Raw genomic sequence first — 23,297 nt, 5'->3', positions numbered from 1 at the left:
TACATTTCACATTGGCCCCTCCCAAAGTTGCTTTTGGGGGGAAATGGGTTAGGTGGGTGGGGGATTGTGATGCTGTTTGCGTGTGATGTCTTTTTTTGTTCTTGCTCCAGAGGAATCTTACACACACACACACACACACACACACCACCTGTATCCCAGTATCTTTACCTGTTCGGCCTCATCATGAATTACCACCAGGTCTGAATTCTTCGCCTGGCACTGAGACCTAGCCCTCTGCCAAGTAACAGTTTCAACAGAAAAGTAGTAACATTGGCCATCAAAGTACTCCCATTCCCGGCTTCTGGATCCACATGGAAACCCTGCCAGTTAAAGAGAAAAGGCTTAGATAAACAAAACCAGATTCACATATTACAGGAAAGGCAAGTTCTTAAAGTCCTACTGCAAGTTGACTGTGCCTCTTTATAAAATATTCCTGAGAGCTCTGCTTGGTTGAGGTTCTGGTCACAAGTGCCTTCCAACCATAACAGAAAAGAGAGAGAGCCCATGTTGTTCCGGAAGAAATGGGCAGGGAAAGAATAATCTCACAACATTTTTGGAGAGACAACTAGTCTCAACAGCTTGCTCATCGCTGAAGACAGTCTTGAGACAGACTGTAAAAAGGAAAGGACAATGCTTAGTTTAGATTAAAGTGAGGGAAATCACACACACTCCAACCTTGGCTGGTCCATCATCTGAGAAGGAGCAACTAACAGACTTCCCTAGCAAAAAGAGGTATCTAGGAACATACATCTCTCTCCCCCCCCACCCCCCACCTCCTGTGGGCAGTTTGAAAAGGAGAAGGAGCTTTCAGGCCTCAATTACATGCAACTGAAGTGTAACCTGTAGTTTCAGGGGTGGTGTCAGAAATCAGCCAAGTTGGGGACTGAACCAAAAGCCCTATGGGTGCAAACCTCAGCACAGGATCACTTTGAGAGGGCTGCCAAAGGCAGGTCTAAACGTTCACAGTAGATTTCCTGGGACTCACCTACTTCCGAAGAAAGCTTCAGTACTAAAAGAGGAAGAAAGAGAAACACACAATATGAACAGATTCAGAAGGGGCAAAAGCGTCACCAAAATGAGCCCCATTCTTTATTATTTGTGTGTTTATAGGTGTCTGTGTAAATGTACAAGTTTTTGTGTAAATGACTGTCCATCCGTTCATTTCAAAAGTAGCTCTCTACTACACTTTGGAGCCACCAATGTCGATGAACAGAGGAGGGAATGCAGCCATCAGCTCAGCTGGGATCAGACAACACAGTGGCATTTCCCAGATCCCTATAAATCTCTGACGGGCTTGGTTCCTCAGTCTGAGCAACAGGCTGCCTGACCTCCAGATTGCCTGCCAGCTCTGACATCAGGACATCTTCAGCTTCCCACTAGGGGCTGATGTCTCCCATGTGTGTTTGCCTTTGAGGGTTGAGCCTCCCTCCCTATTCACAGATCCCATGGCCAGTGAGAACTGATCTCTGAACAGACTGTGAGTCTGCTGCCCTGCAATGGAATGAAAACTTGCATGGCTCATTCAGATTATTAATTATTTTATTATTATTTATTGTTTACACAGTCAGTTATTGACTGGTTTGTTTTATCCAGACATCGAGTCCTTCCCAAGGACCTGGGATGGCTGAATTTTATTATCAATATTGTTGCTGTTATTATTATAGATATCGTCACAGAATATAGGCTGTTCCCAGTAATGTTGCTTTTTGTAATTGGCTGATGGTGATTTCTGTGGCCCCTATGGTGCTGAGGTGCTCTTCAAGGTCTTTTGGAATTGTACCTAGGGCGCCAATTACCACTGGGATTATTTGGGTCTTCTTCTGCCTTATTATTATTATTATTATTATTAGTAGTAGTAGTAGTAGTAGTAGTATTACATAATTTATATATCATTTTCCAAGGTTTTTACACTCTAAGCATGATCTGAAAAATCAAAATGGTGCCACCAACTGGAACTGGAGGATATCCACTTTCACCTGGTAGGCTTGCCAGGGACCAGAGCCCAACAGAGTGGTTTACGGAGTAGCAGTGGTCAGCAGCAGGATGTCCCCTCGGGGCCAGGCAGGCTGCGCACAGGCCTGAGAGCTCATGATCATGGGTGTCCATGGATTTTATTTTATTTTATTTTATTTTATTTTATTATTTTATTTGATTTTTATTTTTTTTTTGGCGTGGGGACTGGCAAAGGCTGAAATCCTATACCCACTTACCTGGGAGTAAGAACCTCTGAATTCAATTGGACTGGTCAATCCAGAGGGTAAACTGCCTCCCGTTGCCCACCAGATGCTCATGCCCATGACCCTTGAAAAAGGAGGAGGATGTGCACCCCTGTTGTCCACTGTTCTGCCCCCTGGCAAGCTTACTGGATGATGGTGGGCAACAGTAGCAGACATCCTCCTTCTTCAGTGAGTGGCACCATTTTGAATTCTCAGATGCCATGCCCCCTGACTTTGCATCAGGGAGTGGGGCCATCTGGAAAATCTGAGATGGCTCTGTGTGCTGAAGCTGGAAGACATCGACTGCTGCTATCCACCATCACCCAAGAAGCTTGCAAGGGGGCAGTGCCCAATAGGGAGGTATACCAGGCAGCAGTGGATCACAGCAGTAGCGGCAGCAGATGTCTTCAGGGGTCAGCTGGATGAGCCTTCAGATGACTATGGGTGGTTGGGTCTGTGCCCAACAATGGTCAACCACCAAAGCTGGCCCTGATTTCACAGATGCCAGTTAGGCCTCCCATGTCAATGTTGGATCTACCAGAACCTGCAAACTGCCAACCTGATCCCTGAAGGAGTGTGCAAGCCTGTGCAGAACAGATGAGTCAGATGACCACTGGGCTGTTAGCAATCTTCAGGCTGCTTTCAAACGTGAGGATCTGAACAAAGAACATTCCTCACGAATTTTAGCTTGAGGCTAGTGAAGCATTTCAAACTGCAATGAAATCTGATTACCTTTGCCCAGCAGAATCCCGAAAAACATGAAGATCAGGAGGAAACAAAGTACCAACAGAAGATACATCAGGAAGAAGCGTCTACCTTTCAAAAGAGGGGGAAAAGGGGAGACGTTTGTATGGAAGTTCTTTCTAGTACTTGTCCTTTGAAAACCAATGCACATATGAAGGCCAGCATATGGCAGCTGCATTGTATAGTGATAAAAATGGTAGCAAGTGCCCTCAACCTGTTGGCTGCCAAAACACTAACCCAGCTTCTTTATGGCGCACAATTGGGTCCTTTCAACAGTTTCACACCACTAGAATGTGTGTAATCCAAATTCCTGCGGGCAGCCCTTCAAGTTCCAAGTTGTGTCTTTAACACCACTCTGGGCTTGGAGACAGTCCTGGTCAAAGTGGAGGCCAGGGTGTGTGGGTAGCCATTCTCAGCTATTGGCTCAGACTATCCTTTCACCCCATTGGTCTTGCTCCCTTAACCTTATGTGATGACTACCAATCTAAATGGAAACAGTCAACTGAGACAAAATAGCGTCCTTGGGCCTTTCCCCTTGATTCTACTTAATATTGGCTATGATCAGGCCAAAGCTTCTATCACACAGCGTATAATGGATATAGAGCATCAGTCTTACATATTTACCCTCTCCGATGTCATATCTTACTCAATTGGAAGTCCCAAAGCATAAGAAGGCATTCACCTTGGTACACTGCCATGCCCTCCCTTCAGCTGTGCTAGAAGGTCGTTTCAGAAAGATCCCACTCGCAGAGCAACAATGCCCCTGTGGCTCCGAGCAGATTTAAACCACTGAGCATGTCCTACTTCACTGTTTATATTACAGAGACATTTGCTCTTCCCTTATCCACACATTGCTATGCAAGTACCCAGGATGTTCGAGCCATATTATCTATGACTGTATGCTGCTTTCTGATTCTGCATGTAATTCCACTATTACATGCAGCGTTGCCAGGTTCTGTGCAGAAGCAGCCAAAATCCATTGGACACTGGTAAGCATTAACCACGGAAAAATTATAAAAGGTGGGGAGTGGAAACATAGGAAACTGCCATATACTGAGTCGGACCATTGGTCTATCTAGCTCAGTATTGTCTTCACAGACTGGCAGTGGCTTCTCCAAGGTTGCAGGCAGGAATCTCTCTCAGCCCTAACTTGGAGAAGCCAGGGAGGGAACTTGGAACCTAGATGCTCTTCCCAGAGCAGCTTCATCCCCTGAGGGGGATATCTTACAGTGCTCACACATCAAGTCTCCCATTCATATGCAACCAGGGCAGACCCTGCTTAGCTATGGGGACAAGTCATGCTTGCTACCACAAGACCAGCTCTCCTCTCCAGGAAACACTTGGAAGGACTGAGGCTGGACCCTCCAGTGAAGGGTTTAATCCCCCCTAGTTAACATGTGTGGAAGTGGGGGAGATGTTCACACACACACACACACACACACACACACACACACACACACACACACACATCCTCATTGGTCTGTCTCCGATCTCCTCCTAAGGAGGCAGGCTGGCAACCAAGCAGGCTTTCCACTAGACAGAGAAGCACCAGTGGGGGGTGCCTTGGCAATGATGCCCTTCCTGGCAGAATCCCTTGAATTGTGCGTCGTTAAGGAGTAAAGAACCAAACAAATGTAAAGGGGGGATCTCTGTGGATCTGTGAGGAGGAAAGGAGGGGAAAGCCAAGATTCCTCTCTGTCTGTTTCTCTACTTGCAGCAAAGGGGAGGAGGAAGCAAGCATGGGCGGCGGGAGAACTGCCCATACTGCAACACACTACAGTGCATAAAATGTGGGGCAAGGCTCCCTACAATGGAAAAATACAGCTACTTTCCTGCAGTGCATCTACAATGTTGTAGGGCAAAAACGCATCATTAAAATTCGAAGCAAGGCATGGGAAATATGAACAGTACCCTGCAGCCAATGCAGCGAAACCGATGTGGAAACACGGGCAATACGGAGGGGCACTTAGCGGATACTTTGCAAGTACATCGCAGCGTGCAATCTGGAAAATGTCCTGACTTCCTCCTTTCACTGCCACCAATTTCTTGCCGGCAGTAGCAATGCTCCCCACAGAAGCCCCTCAAGAGGTAGCTGCTATCCCCCACCTTGAATGCGTCTGGGGACAGATTATGTTCTTATGATGCTATTAGGACTTCACATCATAAGAACACAAGTATGATGATACTGAGGTAGATGAGAACTGAAGTGAGGTGAAAATGATGTTACATTTTGGAGGGAAACCTCCTGATATATGAAGTGGATGGCAGCAACACAGAATAGCACTCTGAGAGACTGGAAGGGAGTAGGCACCGCATCTAACCACAAAAAGAAAAGAAAAGAAAAGAGGGGGGAGGGAGGGGGAGAGAGAACTTGTAAATAAAGGGTAAATAAACTGATAATCCTTAGCTGGAGCTTCATCAGAGAAACAGCACTTGGTGCCAGGAATGGAGCATTGATGACTCCCATCTGAACTAGTACTCTCAAACAATGCAGCAGAGTACCAGAAAATCTCTGAGCAAGCTTTTGTTTTTGATTTAATGACTGGAGGGAATACAAAAGCAGTTCACTTGATCAAAAACTGGGTCAGCGAAGTGTCCTATGCAGCTTCAAGAGCCCTGTGAGCTCCTGATTTCCAGTCATATGTGAGCAAACAATTAGGAAGGAGGAGGGGATGAGATAGTGTGAGACAGGAGCTGGGTATTGTAGCTTTTCCTCCTTTCCTGTTAAAATTCTGCATACAAATGATGAGTAGAATGACGCCATCATACCCAACTCCCAAACCTGCCAACATTTCAGAAGGAGAAATAGGGACAATGTTTTATATAACCCCAATATATGACGGTGGGTATATACAAAAATTTTAAAATACCCCGCCCCCACTGGGTCGGCATTCTGAGCATAGCTAGTAGATGGCAACAAACCAAAGCACCCATCTGATCTCAGAATCTAAGAAGGGTCAGACCTGATTATTACTTGGATGGGAGACCATCTGAAAATAGCAGCTGCAGTAGGCTTGTAGATTCTTGCACTGGCCAGGGGGCTGGACTTGATGATCTCTGGGCTCCGTTCCAAATTTTCTTGAAGGAGATTATATTAATCTAGATATAACGGGGTAATCTTCATATATGTCCAACAAAACAAGACATCTAAAGAATGGGACCGAGGCAGTGTTTGTAACATCATCTCTCTGAAGGAAGGGAGGCTTCCTTCAGAGAGATGATGTCTCTCTGCATCTCTGCTCCCTCAAAGCTCATCAAAGCTAGAGAGGGCAGAGAGTAAGAGACACAGGTGTGTTTCTGAAGGGATGGGGGAGGAGAGAGGCGGTGGAAATTGTGACATTCTATTGCCCAGCCATGAGCTGGGAAAGTAGACAGCGATTCTTGAGTGTCCTTAGTAAACCGGGGCAGTTGGCGGGAACGAACTCCTGTTTCATACATGATCACTCCCCAGCCTTGTACCTAGTTGTTTGCTCACAGATGATCAAAAATTGGGAGCACACACAGCTCCTGAAACTGGATAGAATGCTTGTCCTACCCCATAAATGTCAATGTGGACAGGCCTACAGAGATGGAAGAGCTACAAAAGAAAGCAATTTTTCTCAATATACAGGCACAGAAGCAATGCAGCTGTGCAATGGTTTGCAGCTCTCTGCCACAGAAAGGGAAAACTGTGCTGAAGAGCTTTGCCTCCCAAAGGGCAATGGAACGTTTGAGTGATACACTTTCACAGGAGAGAAAGAAAAAAACTGGGAGCTTTTACAGCAAAACATGTAACTATGGAGAACTGACTGAGTCTTGTAAAAGACAGCAGCAAATACCAGGAATCAAAGACAATGCAATTTTAAAAAATGCTAGAAGATCATGAAAAAACACAAGATAAGGCCATCAGAATCTGCAAAACATCTGAAGTTACAGAGTAGCAAATGCAGACTCTGCTAGGCAAACAGGATCCGCAACAGAAATGTAAGGAATTACAAAAACCTTAAGCACACACAGCTAAGAGCATAAGAACAGCCCTGCTGGATTAGGCCTAAGGCCCATCTAGTCCAGCATCCTGTTTCCTACAGTGGCTCATCACATGCCCCTGAGAAACCCACAGGAAAGAGATAAAGGCATGCCCCACTCCTGCCATGGCTCCCCTGCAACTGGTATTTGGAGGTATCTTGCCTCTGAGGTTGTTTGTAGGTGGCTTATAGCCATCAGTCTACTGGCCAATGATGGACCTATCCTCCATGAATTTGTCTAAGTGCCTTTTAAAGCTATCCAAAGTAGCATCCCATGGCAGAGAATTCCATAGATTAATTCCGCACTGCATGAGAAGAATACTTCCTTTTATTGGTTCTAAATTTCCTAGCCATCGGTTTCATGGGATGATCGATGGTTCTAGTGTTGTAAAAGGGGGAGAAAACTTTCTCTCTGTCCTCTCTCTACACCTTGCATAACTTTATACACCTCTATCATGTCTCCCGTAGTCACCTCTTTTCCAAACTAAAAAGCCCCAGTTGCTGTAGCCTTGTCTCGTAAGGAAGGTGCTCCAGGCCCCTAATCATCTTGACTGCATTCTTCTGCAACTTTCCCAGTTCTACAATGTCCTTCTTAAGATACGGTGACCAGAACCATACTCAGTACTCCAAATGTACCATAGATTTGTATAAGGGCATTATAATATTAGCATTTTAATTTTCAATCCCCTTCCAATGATCCTTAGCATGGAATTCACCTTTTTCACAGCTGCCAAACACTGAGTTGACAGTTTGTTGTCCACCAAGACCCCAAGATCTCTCCTCAAGGTCAGTCACCAACAGCTCAGATCCCATCAGTTTACATGTGAAGCTGGGGTTTTTTTGCCCCAATATGCATTGCTTTACATTTGCTTACATTGAACTGTATCTGCCATTTTGTTGCCCACTCACCCAGTTTGGTGAGATCTTTTGGAGTTCTTCACAATCTGCTGTGGATTTCACTACCGTAAACAGTTTAGTGTCATCTATAAATTTGGGCATTTCACTGCTCACCTTAACTTCTAGATCATTTATGAATAAGTTAAAGATCATTGCTCCCAGTACAGATCCCTGGGGGGGGGGCACTCCTTTCTTCACTCCATTGTGAAAACTGTCCATTTATTCCTACCCTCTGTCCTTTCCTGTCCTTCAACCAGTTGATTGATTCATTGACTAAGTGCAGTCAAGTCGGTGTCGACTCTTAGCGACCAGATAGATAGATTCTCTCCAGGATGATCTGTCTTCAACTTGGCCTTTAAAGTCTCTCAGTGATGCATTCATTGTTGTCATAATTGAGTCCATCCACTTTGCTGCTGGTCATCCTCTTCTCCTCTTTCCTTCAACTTTCCCCAGCATTATGGACTTCTCAAGGGAGCTGGGCCTTTAATGTGTCCGAAGTATGATAGTTTGCACCTGGTCATTTGTGCCTCGAATGAAAACTGGATTGATTTGTTCTATGATCCATTTGTTTGTTTTCCTGGCTGACCATGGTATCCTCAAAAGTCTCCAGCACCAGAGTTCAAAAGCATCAATACTTCTTCTATCTTGCTTCTCCAAAGTCCAGCTTTCACATCCATAGAGTGTCATGGGGAAAAACCATTATCTGAACAATTCTAATCTTTGTAGGTATAGACACGTCACAGCATCTAAATATCCTTTCCAAGGCCTTCATTGCTACCCTACTAAGTGCTAGTCTGCAGCGTATTTCTTGACTGCTGGATCCTTTACTGTTAATGGTCGATCCTAAAAGGCAGAAGCTATCCACCACTTCATTATCATTTCTGAGGCTGGTTGCTGTACCCATTGTCATTAGTTTAGTCTTGTTTATATTTAGTCGTAGTCCCATTTTTTCACTCTGCCCCTTGACTTTCATTACTAGAGCTTGCAGTAGGGATGTGCATGAACCTGTTCAGAGGCCCTTTTACTGGCCTCTTGAACAGGTCCAAACACCAGGGGGGTTTGAAGTTCGAGGCCTGGGGTGCCACTTTAAGGGTGGAGGAGGCTGCACTTATCCCTCCCGCCACTTTTCCTCCACTGCCACCCGTTGCTGGTAAAAGCCTTCGGGGTAGCAGCATACCTCCCTGCCACCCCTTCCCCCTCCTCAGCTGGAAGTGGCTGGGTGTGCGACAGGTGCACATGCACCTGGTACTTCCGGCCCTTGTAAAAGGGGCTCTGAACAGGTTAGTGCACATCCCTACTGCGGCACCTCCACTGCCTTCGAACCGCCCTGCCACGGTTCCGTGTACATCCCTAGCTTGCAGATCATCTGCATTCTCAGCTAACTGTGTCATCAGCATAGCGTAAGTTATTGATGTTTCTTCCTCCATCTGTAAAACCATGCTCTTCTTCTTCCAATCCAGCTTCTCTCAGTATATGTTCAGCATATACGTTGAATATATAAGGGGAAAGTATACAGCCTTGTCTTACTCCTTTGCCAATCTGGAAACAGTCTGTTTCACCATGTTCTGCCTGGACTGTGACTTCCTGTCTTGTGTATAGGTTTCTCATGAGAGCAATGAGATGTTCTGGGACACCCATTTTCCTAAGGATATTCCACAACTTGACATGGTTGATGCAATTGAAGGCTTTTCTGTAGTCAATAAAGCACATATTGACTTATTTTTGGTATTCTTTGGCATTATTATTATTATTATTATTATTATTATTATTATTAATAATTCGATTTCTATACCACCCTTCCAAAAATGGCTCAGGGTGGTTTACACAGAGAAAAAAATAAATAAATAAATAAATAAATAAATAAATAAATAAATAAATAAATAAATAAATAAGATGGCTCCCTGTCCCCAAAGCGCTCACATTCTAAAAAGAAACACAAGATAGACACCAGCAATAGTCATTGGAGGTGCTGTGCTGAGGGTGGATAGGGCCTAGCTTTAATTCCCGGATGGAGCCATGGGGCTCCGTTCGGGAGTTGAACGGCCAATGCTGCGTTTGGAGCACAGCCAGAAGCGGCTCTCCCCTGCCTTAAGGCAGGGAAGAGCCGCTCCTGGATGCACTGCGAATGCAGTGCCGGCCTTGCCTTAACTCCTGAATGGAGCCGTCTGATGTCAGATGCGGGGGCAGGGTGAGCAGGGCCGCTGCAGCGGCCAGACACGGGCTGCTGGCAGACTGGCTCCGCCACTATCCCTTCCAGTTTATCTTTTATATTTGCACCATTGTATCTTATGCAGTTATATTTGCCAATCCGGATACCAACTCGTTCCAGTCAGCAATCCACCAGGCATCACTTTAAAAGCTGATCTGTGACCTTTTTAATTTGAAGTGCTCACAGTCTGGTTCCATCTTGGTTCAAGTGGAGCCCATCACTTTTGTACAGGCTTCACTTGCCCCAAAATGTATCCCAGTGCCTAACAAATCTAAACCCTTCCTCCTGGCACCACGGTCTCATCCATGCATTGAGACCCCTCAACTTCACCTCTCTTGTTGTCCCTGCATGAGGAATAGGTAGCACATCAGGGAATGCTAACTTGGAGATCCTGGGCTTCAGTATGCTACCTAGCAGTCTAAATTTGGATTCCAGGATATCTCCCAACATTGTAGGTGCTGATGTGCACCACGACAGCTGGTTCCTCCCCAGCATTGCCTAACACCCTATCTAGATGCTGTGTGATGTCTGCAATCTTTGCATGAGGCAGGCAAGTCACTTTGCAGTCACAACCCCTCTTTCTATGCCCCAACCAATCAAATCACTCACTGCTCAGAGGCCCCCCCACCCCCAGAGGAGTATCCTCTGCAAGACAATATGGGTGCATCACCCAAGAAAGGGGTCCCTTCTAAGGGGGCATTCCCCTCTTCCACAGAATGATGTCCTCCTTCCATGAGATCTTAATTCTCCATGACGCCAGAGTAGCTGTCAGTCTGGGAGTGGGATGCCTCTATCACATCCTTGAGGATCTCATCTGCATATCTCTCTGCCTCTTTGACCTTCTCTAGGTCAGCCACCTTGGCTTCAAGGGAATGAAATCACCCAGTGCTCTTTGCACCAAGCGCACACCTATGACTTCTGCTCTTCAGGCAAATAATCAAACCCGCAACTCTCCATGCAATACACTGGGAAGCACCCCTCCCCTGCTGGCTATCTACCTTCATAACTAGATTTATTGGTTATTTAGAATATTTAGACTTGTTTACTTAAAAGCTAGGTGTTAGCTGCAGGTGTCAGCTCAGCAGCAAACATGCCGAAAATAAAGCTGCAGGCAGGAACAGACAAACTTCAAAAGGAAGGAGAGAATCAGATATGCAACAAGTGTGGCTTTTAGCACAGCTACCAACATTATTCTAATTCCAATGCTTGAACCACCTGCTCCAGATATTCTCCTGCAATTTATGATATATAATTGTTCAAAAGGATGTGGTCCAGACTGTGGCTTTAGAAAAGTTGGGTTGAAATGTCATGAACAGTCGTGACTTAAGGCAGACCCACCAGGTTTGTCTGATGCAGGGGAAGATTATATTGACCAGAATGACGTGTCCCCAAAACTTCAAACATTTATTCAAGCAAAGTAGTAAAGTCCAGCATTGCTAGTGATCGCCAATATATCAACATATGTTTCACTACCAGTACCCTACTCTCTCCTCCATGTATTCCCAGAATTGCTGAGCAAATAAGAATGGAGGAAAGCACACACACATACCGCCTTCTGACTGACAGTAAATTTCATGCTCTTTAATTTTATTTATTTTCAGTTCTGCAGGAAAAGTTGGCGTAAGTGAGCTACAGTGGAAAAACCCAGGGTTAACAGAGTTGTCATAAAGTACTATTTCACATAAACTTACATTTTAGGCAAAACTGTTAGTTGGATTCTACATTGAATTTAACATTATTATAAAGAACTTGATGCTCTACAATTTTCATATTTAACATTTTCCCATTGGATCAAGCGCTTCTGATACCTATGTGAAAAAAATGATTTTTGGCCACAGATTAACCACAGGTTTATCTACCCAAGGTTTCACACTGTGTCCAAAGGCAACCACTGTTTGCTAGTTTTAAACTGTGTTTGCTAATTTTAAATTGGTCTATTGGATTAATATTCTCTCCCTCCCCCATCTCTCTCTCTCTTTCTCTCTCTCTCCACACCCATACATACATATATACACACAGTTCTATTCTATCTAGTAGTCTTTTATGTTTTGTGATTTTAGAAGTTTGTCCCAGTGGGGATCCTGTAGAGAGCAGATGGAGGTGGAGTATGTTTCTGAATAAAGTCTCAGTTAAACCAAGTTAAGACTACTTTGTGTTGTGAGGGAAACAGCTAAATAGCAACCACTTTTAACCCTCATCCTACGTTATGAATTTGAACTCATGAGTAAGACTTCCTATTCCCAAGTATTCTTATTGGTTACACAGGATAAACCCCCCCCCCAACTTTTCCAGACCATAGAACCTACAATAATTTAATATTTTACTTCAAGGGAGTGCATCAGTGACCCCTAGACCCCAAGCATGGTACCCTGTATGACTACATAACCCACTAAAAACAAGATAAGTTAGCTAAGAAAAACACCCTGTTTCTCTTTTGCAACTTCAATTTTGTTTCGCCTTGCAAGCTCAACTGATTTTGAAAGATGATAGTGTCTTATAAATAGTATGAGGCATTACATAGTTCTGTGCTCCTGAGTTAGGGCAGGTGAAAACAGCCCCTTCCACAACATCAGTCCTAGTGTTTGGAACAAGTAAATTATTCAGAAGCATTTGACCTTGCAGAAGCAGGAATTTTAGCCACCAGAATGAAGCCAGAAATATCACAACAGCCGCAACTATAACATGTCCGCTTCTATAAGCCTGAGATCAGTGGATCAACCATCCACAGTACGACTCTGGTCGTTTCTTATTTCTCCTCATGGAATACAGCCCAAAATGGGTAGGATTGTAGCTTGGTTCCAGGTGGAGGAAAATAAGAAGACGTAGAAGTGGGATGTGTGGCACTGAGCAGTCTGCGGAACCTCACTCATCTGCCAGTGAAGATAATGGGTTACATGACAAACAAAAATGGCAGAAGATGGTCTACAACACTTCAACCAGTCTACACCATCACAACCAGTCCCTCACTGGCCCAAGACAAACATCATATGTGAATATACAGGAACAGGGTGTGAAACAGTAAGACACCATCAGTCCCTCACACTATGCTGTGTGATTGACGCACCCAGAAAGGGAGAAGCAAAATCTTATGGGGGGTTCGGAGAAAGGTTAAAACATTGTTCAAATTGCCTGCTTGCCCTTTTCTTTTGTGGGTTGGGTGGTAGGTAGCACCCATCATGCCATACCACCCAACCCATGAAGGTGTCCCTAGGAGCTATCCATGGGGAACAATAGGGTGTTTCAAGTTCCCCATTGTTCTCTATGGCCGGAACAAGCTGCACTCACAGAGTGTACACCAGTTTTGCACTGCAAATTGCAACCCTGCCTTGAAAAACATCACAGAAGCACACACTGAGGTGGTTCCCATGATCAGTGGGAGCCACCTGGAGAGGGTTTAGGTGGAGAGCGGGCTAAGCCCACTCTACCCGCAGACGAGCAGTCAGTCTGCTCTGGGCGGCCGCAGCGGCCACCCACACAACTGCCAGCTCCATCATGGAGCTGGTGGGGGCTTGGGAGTTTGGGGGCTGCTCAGCCCCGGAGGCTCCAGAATGCCCTGGGCAAGCATGCAGTGCATGCTGGAGAGACCCCCGAACTGGGAGGTGGCTTTTTTCACCTCCCCTCCAGGGGTTTCCTCATGAGTTGTTGTGGCGTGGAGCTGTGCTGCGGCAACTCACGATCAGAAAAACCGGGTTTGCAGAGCGCTCGCTCTGCAAACCCAGTTTAAGTGCTGGGCTACTTAAGCGAGTGACCCGCTTAAGAACCACCAGGCTCACAGCCAAACCACCGGGCTCTCCTAGCACAGAACACATGTTTCAAACACAGTCCAAAAATGGCCAAAAAAGGATCACTGACCCAAACTCTACTACTAGCCACAGTGCCTGCGCTTTAATAACATTGTTGGCAGAAGTTACTCTTTCACACACAGTTATGACTCCTTACTTCTTAGCATTGCAACAGCTGTCACAGCAGCACCCTTAGAAGAAAGCATAGCCATAAGCTCAACTAGAGCAACTTCAGCCACATTTTGACTGAGTACTCCTTGCAATGCAGATTGCAGAGCAGACCAGAGCAGTGAGTGAAGCACGAGTTAGTCTCAAGGCCAGACATGGAACTCATCACAGCAATTACTAAGAAATACCACAAACAGAGATAGAGAGCTGCCACTGTCCATTTCTCAATACAACACTATCTCACAAACAAAACAAAGCACAACTCAAGGAAGGAAACCAGGCACCCAAGTTCTGCCTTTGTCAATCTGAGATCCAGCAAAACCAGATAGTTATAGCAGCAATAGCACAGAATTTTATATTCAGCATTGAGAAAACCACAAAATCAAAATTCTCTTCCTTTTATTCTGCTGGCCTCAGAGAGACAGGACAGAGCAGTAATGGCCTGGGCAGCTCAGCTCTGAACTCAGCTGTCTGAAGACTGAACAGGATGGAAGAAATGTGAACAGCACTCCAAGATATCCATCCTCCCCCCTCCCCCCAGCCAATGAGGGCACAGTTGCCCATGACAACACTTGATTTGGATGATAACAAACCAACCAAGAAGCAAGGAGATCACAAGCCAATCAGAAGCCAGTGCCAGAAAACCAACCAGCAAGGAAAAACAGGACTCAAAATGGTACTCAACATGTCAAAACATTAAGAATTGAAATAAGGCTATTTTGTTCCAAGCTTGAAACAGACCATTTATTTAAAGGGCATTTTGTTTTGTGTTTGAGACACTCAAAATGATCTATTTCGACTCAAAATGTTTCAGCATTGAAATGTTTTGCACATCGCTATGGTGGGCAGTACATTTGGGACCTTCCTACTACTGTGCCATGATGCAGCTGAAATGGTTTGAGGATGTCTCAAGTAATTTAAGGTTTGATGATGAAGCCACACGACAGGAGGAAAAAGTGACTGCCCAGCTGACAACCATTAATGGCATCTGGACCTTGTTCTTTGTTTGTCCAGCAGCTGCTACAGTGCTACAGTCCTGGCTCTGACCTAGCAGTTGAAGAGCAGCTGTTAAATTTCTGAGGCAGTGTCCCTTCTGGCAACACATGTCAAGCAAACCAAAGAAGTACAGTTTGAAAATATGGTGCTGCTGTGATGCAGAAACATCCTACCCTCTGACAGGAAATGTTTGCCTTTAGAAGGAAGCTGGAAGACTGCAAAAAAGACAAGTAGGCCTGCAAGTTGTGGAGCAACATGTACAGCCATGGAACAACACCTGGAGCTGCTTCGGGTTACATATGAGCAAGCGCATTCTTGCTGTGACCCTGATGTTATTGCATGTGCAGGGTGATAGCACATCGGAACCTCTTCTCAGAGGATTGTGGTGGAGGGATTTTTCCAGTGTGCAGCTGTGAGGGGCTCTCTTGAGCAAGAAGCTGACCTATGAGATAAAACAAGCTAGACATACCCCCACATCCCCCAGATATGCAACTACATTCACAAAGGGAACCACTGTCATCTGTGTTTGGCTTAGATGGACAGTAGATGACGGTTTTGTATGTATACAAGAAGTGTGTCCCAAGGACAGCTGACAAGAAAGAAGATGAGACAGTTCTGGGAGACTGACTTATAGAATGAATCTGACCAGCTTCCAGATCTGTGATGATTACCTTTAGTTCAGTCACAGTGTGTGCTTTCAGCTGAAATGCTGAGAACTGAGGTGCTGAAGTATGGATCCTCATTAGTGTAGGGTCTATTCAATCTCTCCTATCCCAAATGGCTTAACATGGGAATGGGAAAGAAACTACCCCACCATAGAAAGTCCATGCATTTCTGGGGTTCCCCCCTCCCAATTTACTTAACATGAGAATGGGATAGAAACCACCCCACCATAGGGAGTCTATTCATTTTGGGGTGGTCTTCTATCCTGTGTCACATTTTTATTAATATTTAAATATCATAAGTGGTGAGGGGCCACACTTGTGGACATATTGTATACCAAAGTATAGGTAAGAGTATGACCAAGAGATCATAGTTAGGAGTGCAGTGGTTTGCTTGTTTACATACCTTTATGCTGTCAGGAGCAGAACTCTACCACAAAATCTAGATGACGGTTAAACAAAAATGTTCCCAGAGCAAATTTACATAGCAAAAAGTATGAGGAAAAGATTCTCGACTCCAATATAACTCTCCTCACAAGACTTAGTGGCTTTTTAATTTTGCTTGGTGCTTCTTATAATAATAGCTCATAAATAAATCATTTACATGAGGAGCCCCTGGTGATGCAGTGGTAAAACTGCTGCCCTGTAACCAGAAGGTTACAAGTTCGATCCTGACCAGGGGCTCAAGGTTGACTCAGCCTTCCATCCTTCCGAGGTCGGTAAAATGAGAACCCAGAATGTTGGGGGCAATATGCTAAATCATTGTAAACCGCTTAGAGAGCTTCGGCTATAGAGCGGTATATAAATGTAAGTGCTATTGCTATTGCTATTGCTACATATTAAGGCCATTCACACGACTGACATTGCTGGGGCCAGGGAGGTCTGGGTGGGGGGGAGAGGCAGGAACTTACCTGCCTTCCCTCCATACAATCTGGATCCCCATCAGGGCTCCGGCACTTGTACACCCACAACAGCTCTGGGGAGGAAGAGCTGGACAACAGAGCTGGAGGAGGAAGTCCTCTGACATCCCACAATGCACCACACCCAATGGGGGAGTGCAGTAGAATGGCACACTCGCACCCTTCTTCCCCACTATTAGCCCTGGTGAAAAACCCAGGCTACCTGGTCATGGAGCATCAGGATTGGGACCAATCCTGGTGCTTCTCAAGACTGGCTCTACTCAGGTAGAGTTGCCCTACCCTGGGTAGAGCCGGTCATGAAAAGACCTTCTTGTCTGTTTTTGATAAGCGTGTAGTGGGATAAAATAGCCCCAGATTCTTGAAAGTGATTTCATTCTTTGCAAAGGGGTACAAAATGAAAAGAATTAAACATTTCCCCCCTCCATCAAAAATTCATAATTTTGTAGTCTCTTTTAAAAGAAATATTTGTATTAAAATCAGAATTGACTGCCCTCAAGTGCACTTGAAACTAGCACATGGCGGAGGGAGGTGGCCTGAGGGCTTGGCCAAAGGAGAGAGAGCAGCACTTTGCCATCTGCGTGAAGCAGAGCACTTGATCCAAAAGTTCATGCAGGTACACATGTTTCTGAGTATGTGCTCTTGCACGCGCACACACACACACACACACACTTCCACAACCCCCATCCTACTAAGCTACTTCCTTTAAGTTTGGGACCGGAGTACCTGTCAGACCACACTCGTCCATATGAACCTACCAGGGTCCTCCATTCAGCATCTCAGGCCGGCCTTCCTCATGGCACCACCACTAACAGAGATTCAGTTGGCAGCAGGGATATGCCTGTACCGGCTTGAGCATCCAAAGGTGGACGGGCAGTGGTTCCTTTAGAACACCGGTTCCTTAAAAAAACCATTCTTACCTTCTCCTCTGCAGCCCCACAGCTTTTCTGGGTGAGGCACTCGCTTTCTAAAAGGCCGCACCCAGCTGCGGTGCTGCATCCAGCAACCTCCATGTCGTGTCAGCATGCAAATGGCTGCCACACATTCATGGTGCCCATTTGTGTGGTCAGCATGGTGTTGCAGAGCATAAAAATGGCTGCCATGCATGCACACATGCATGCTGCTGGGAGCAGCACTGCAGCTGCATGTGGGCTTTTGGGTAAGCGGTGGGGTGGTGGAAGAGCAGTTAAGGACCTACATACCTAGACTTTAAAGGAACCGTTCCCTGCCCCACTGAACTGGTTTAGATGTGGGCACCTGGACCAATCTAGCACTTCCCAAAGGAGGCGTCCAAATGGTTTGGGCACATTCCTAGTTGGTGGGAACTAGAGACAGGGCCTTTTCAGTTGTGGCCCCTTAACTTTGCAACACCCTCCCGGAAGAGCTTCACCATACTCCCTCCCCCAGTATTCTTAAAAAACAATTAAAAGGAACATCTTTTAAGATATACTTTTAAGTGTTTTATCTGCTGTTATAACTGCTAGATTTCTTAGTTCTTAGTTTCTAGCTTTTTATTTATAACTTTTAATTCAGAACTTTTAAAAGGGGCAACTTTTGAATGTGGTTTTAGCCTGGTCTTCTAACTGTTAAATTTTTTAAAATGTTTTATATTGTATCTATGTGAGCCTCCACAAGCAATAGTGTACTGGAAGGGTGGGGCATACATATTTTAAATAAATATATTAAAATGATTCAAGTGGAGAAAAAGTGAATACACACCCTCCTCCTGCTCAGTGTGAACCGGCAGAATTCTCCCCTTCAGCAACTCAGCTGTGAGTTCACTGCTGCACGATGTGGCAATGTGGTTGCTTGCTTAAGGGTTTTTTTTTTTTTAAAGGACTGTGGAAATTCATGGAGGAAGAGAAGGCTATCAAATGACTATAACTGATACTACTACTACTACTACTACTACTACTACTACTAAGAATATTTATATACCGCTCTTCAACCAAAGTTCTCAAAGTTGTTTACATAAAAAAATAAACCATACATAAATAAGATAGTCCCCTGTCCCCAAAGGGCTCACAATCTAAAAAAAGAGTCGGGTGGGGTGGTCAAAAGGGGTGGTATTGTGATAGTCACAATAACTGATAACAAAATGGAACCTACATGTTCAGAGGCCGTCTAGCACTGATATCCAATGGCTGGGAGGGAAAGAGACCAGCAACCCACATCTCCAGACCATGGGCAAGGTGTCAGAACATCTGCAGGACGGCAGCCATTGGTCACGATCTTCAAGGGGGTGTGCCAAGAGTGACCGTGCCTTTTAGGAATGAATGGACTGCCCGCCCTCAGCAAGGAAAGGGCATTTTAATCCCTTTAAATGGCATGCAAGCCCCTCTTGTGACAGCAATTGCATTACTGCCCTAGTTGGAGTCCCACACCAAAACAGTCTCAAACAAGCACAATTGCTGGCGATGAGGAGGGGGGATGCTGAGGGACACTATTTTTCTCTTATTCCAGGAAGGGATCGTGAAGATTTGGTAGGAGGGAATATGTTTCTGAGGGAGGGCAAAGGATCCTGGGGTCTGGTCCACTTTAACACAGATGCTCTTGCGATGACTGATCCTGGCAAAGGAGTCCATGGAATCAACTCTTGTTCCATTGAGCTGCGTCCTAAAGGGGAGCTTTGTTTTGTATGGAAACTTAACTAATTGTTGTTGCACTTATTATTATTTGGTCGTATCACAGTTGCTTCCCCAGCAGTGCAATCACCCAAGGGTTAAGAATTTCTGTGGCTAGCTTTATCAACATGGGCTGTGCTTTTTAAAACATTGAGTTGCTTCATTTGTGATAGGTCCAAGAGTTCTGAGCTCCCTAGAGAAGTTATTCTCTCCCTTCTGGAAGAGTTCCTTTCACAGGAAACTAACAGGATGTAGTCTTCAACATTCTTTCGCTTCCTGTGGGCTTCTTGGTTATACCTCTTATACACTGCCTTAAGCTGGAAGCGAAAACTTGGTAGAATGGTTAGGAAATGACAAATAGAGGCTGAAACGGTCTCCCTATTCATGTTGCTTCTTACACCCGATTGGCCAGTTCCCCCTTAATATATCATGCAGTTCTGGTCATGAGTCAAGAGGTAGGGCTGCTTGCACTCTGGCAATTATGCCTGATTGGTCTCGGTCCATCTTACATGCTCTCTCTATGCTGTTTTTTTCATCGGGGAGGGGCTGCTGTTTGAGGCTCCCATTCCAGTTGCCTTTGTTGGAGCATTTGGCCCCTAGGAGGTCTGGCCTCAGCCAGCGTGCTGGCAGATTCTCTTGTTTGCAATTTGGTGCTCTATGTTTCAATGACATGGGCTTTCTGTTGGAAAGTTAAAGGACTTTGTGCTGTCTCTGCCTCAGACAGTGGAGGACAGACTAGTAAGTCAGAGGGCTAGAGGGTCGAGACATTTGTCATCACTTCTCCACTGCTCTGATGCTATCCCTTTGAAATGTAGATTGCTGATCTTAGGGGATTCAACTTCCTTCCTCCTTCTCTCTCTCTCTTGCTACCTGCCGCCTACCTTGCAACATGGCAAGTTCCTCTCCCTGCACCAAATGTGCAGAGAGGATGCAGAATCCATCTGCATCTAGTTAGATAGATAGATTAGAGATCCTAAATCCTCACTTTCCTATCTAGAATGGAGTTCCTTAATAAATGCCTTTTATATTGATTTGAAACTATGAATTGGCTCCAAGTTACTTTACTCTCAGCACATACGCATGCCTAACTAATCTACCGCTGTGTTGTGCCTCTGTGCACTCTGCTATATTGAGAAAGGGATTCTCTCACCACAGAGAATTTCCAACACTTTCAACCCTGCACTGATCCAGGACTGATTAGCATGGCAAGGTCATGGGTGTGCTGTTTCACCAGTTTGCTGACCCAGCTCTGTGTCTGGTTCGCACTTTCATAATGCCATGTGGCATGCCTTCCAGAGCCCAGTGGCTGCCCATCATGCACACCGCTGAGCTCTCTTGGAAGCTGTTTCAACCACAGACGGTGCTGCATATGGCACCAGTGGCATGTGGGGCAATCCCCTCTTCATTTTGGCCTTCATGCCTTTCACTCTGATGTAGCAGCCGTTGCTTCTCTCTTGGGATTCCAAGATGTTGAAATCCATCAAATTGGTGTTCTTGCATGTATAGTGTTATGTGTGTTGATTTATTGCTGTTAACATGTGCTGGTGGACTGGCGGCTCCTTGGCATACTCTTATCTGTGGTCACTTGATCCTTTCTGGGCTCACAGATGTCCCAGCACCTCGCAGATGGGTAGCCAGTTGGGTCTAAGTGAGCATCTGTCAATTTGCTGTTTAAGCAGGAGGGGCATGCTTTGGGGCCAGCTTTTATCAAGGGTAAGCAAGTTTGTGGCAGTCAGCATTCCCCAGGGGCATGGTTGGTTCGTTTAAGGGAAGGCGACCTGATACAAGAGGCAAAATGTGACTGGCATTGATCCAGTCTTGGATCCCTGGTATAATTATTCTGTGAAGGGGCTCGTTGGGAAGGGAGTTCCAATTTTGAAGGGGGGTGAAGGGGCCATAGGTTCCACCTGTCTGCCTTGGATTGCAAACCCTACTTGCTGGACCTGAAGCGGTGACTCCAATACATTTGGGTTGGGGGAGAGGCAAGGGCAAGCAAGGCTAGCCTCTCCCTGTGGCAGGGGCAGTGCAGGCTTTGAATAGCATTAAGGTGGAGGTTTCTTCAATGGCGAGCATCCTTGGGCTCTTTAAATCAGATGGGTGGTTAACCTGTTCTTAGAGGCTTCGCGGATCAGGGATGTGGTTGGCACCCAAACCTGCTTCCTGGGCTTCAAAGTCTGTGTGGCTTGTTGGGGTGAAGTCTACAAAAAGCCCCGACCCATTGGGTCAGTGAAGAGGAGCAGGAAACAGCATGCCCTGTTTCCAGGCTCCGAGCCAGGATATGTCGCTGGTTCACACGAACACTTGAACTGCAGTTAAAGCTGCCAGAGGCTTTAACTAGTATGCCCGAATGCGCAAAACCCCTGTTAAGCCTCAAAAGTTAACTCCAGTTTGCCCCAACAAACTCCAATTGGGACCTGAGGTTTTCTCTAATGTTCGCCGCCAACAACTGCGGTTTTGCCGTCGAAGGGTTATGCCCAAATGCTGACTCGCCCATAACTGCAGTTAAGTGCCTCTTTCTGATAGCAATCGCCTCTCAGAGATTCAGCCCTGCCCCACACTTCCTTCCCTCTCTTCCATGTTCTGTCTGGCAACAGCAATGTGTGCTGTGAAATTTAAAGAGACACAAACCTCCTACTTATTCCTGCTGCAAGGCACTGTAAAGTCTTTTGTTTCCCATTAAAGTAAAATCATTCTTTCTATATCCATTATGTTTCTTTCAATTAGAAGTGCAGCACCAACATACACACACCTCTAAAAGCAAGCCACACTTCTACAGCTGCAATCCGATGTACTCTTACTTTAGAGGAAGCCTATTGAACGTAATTATTTACTTCTGAGTAATCCCAGCAAGCCTGCAAACTGTTCTCAAAACTCAAAAAATCAGCTACTATTTCATGACGCCCCGGTGATCACACTCCCCACCCCTGTCTCCGTCCCTCCCACTACCCAGGATGACCTTCACACAGCCACAGCCATCATGAAATAGTAGCTGTTTTTCTGAGTTTTGAGAACAGTTCACAGGCTTGCTGGGATTACTCAGATCAGATGCTTTAGTTCAATGAGTTTCCTCTTAATTAAGAGGAACAGTTCTCTCTCCCTGCCTTGGACTGCTCCATTGCTTGCTCGCTCGCTACTGCTGCTGCTGCTGCTGCTGCCGCCACCACCACTCAGAAGATGAGAGGAGGCACTTCATGCAGCGTTGGAGCTGTCACCCCGCTTCTCCAAGAAGACTGAGCTCCTAGGGAAGGGCTGAGTGAGCATGCCTGGAGGCACAGAGGCATCAAGGAAAGTCATAAGAGAAAATGAGGAAAAGAGGAGAGAAAGAAGTCTACTGTCTTTCAGTAAAGAAAGGAGAGAACACAAAGGGGGTGGGGGGAAAGGACTTCATTATACAGCTCTCTCTGCTGCTATGCTGTTGTCACCTTTAAAAACTAAACAAAATAGACAGAGGAAGATGTGGGGAAGAGGAGAGAGAAAGTGAACTGCTTTGCAGAGAAACAGGAAGGGACCTTGCATGCCGTGATCACACACACACACACACACCCTTTCATTCCCCTCCTCTCTGCACTTCATGGAGGAAGCAAACCTGGACTCATCTGTGATCTGCCCAAGCATCACACTCCCCTAGGGACAGCCCTGCTGCAGGATGTGCCCCTCTGCTGCCAAGAATTAGCCCTGTGATTCACTAGGATAACATAGAAAATTCATTAGGATAACATAGCTAGGAGCAGAGTGAGGAAAGGGTTAAGCTGACATCTGCCCATGAAACTAGCAGAGTGTGAAGGACACGCCCCCTTTGAGATCATGGCCCGTCATAGCCACTTGGCTGATGTCGTGATGCTTTGCCCACAGCTGGGCTGCAGAGCTTGGTGGGATGTCCTGGCGCTGGAGTTTTGCGGGCCACAGTTTGGTTAATATCTGCGGTGTGAATGGGAGTTAGGGTTTGTAACTTTGGTTAGTGTTAACTGCAGCTAATGTGTACGTCTGAAGCTGGCCATTATTTTGGAGCTCTTCGCCATCTGTTTTAGATTTCACTATGCTGAATAGTTTGACGTTATCTGCAAATTGCACTAGCTCG

The 23,297-nt window shown here is 45.7% G+C and overlaps 1 protein-coding gene across 1 annotated transcript in view; it reads right to left on the bottom strand.

Moving 5' to 3' along the window:
- The window catches only part of LOC128345832 (hepatic lectin-like), a 45,963-nt gene that overhangs the window by 5,038 nt on the left and 17,628 nt on the right, over positions 1-23,297 (bottom strand). Inside the window, exons 4-6 of the mRNA XM_053298389.1 lie at positions 2,949-3,032; positions 986-1,009; positions 169-320 (exon numbers count right to left, since the gene is read on the bottom strand). Coding sequence (XP_053154364.1) covers positions 169-320; positions 986-1,009; positions 2,949-3,032 — 260 coding nt within the window. The remainder of the gene's footprint in view (positions 1-168; positions 321-985; positions 1,010-2,948; positions 3,033-23,297) is intronic.

Source organism: Hemicordylus capensis, chromosome 2 (genome assembly GCF_027244095.1).
Source record: "Hemicordylus capensis ecotype Gifberg chromosome 2, rHemCap1.1.pri, whole genome shotgun sequence".
NCBI lineage: Eukaryota > Metazoa > Chordata > Lepidosauria > Squamata > Cordylidae > Hemicordylus > Hemicordylus capensis.
This window is presented reverse-complemented; position numbering and strand designations above follow the sequence as displayed.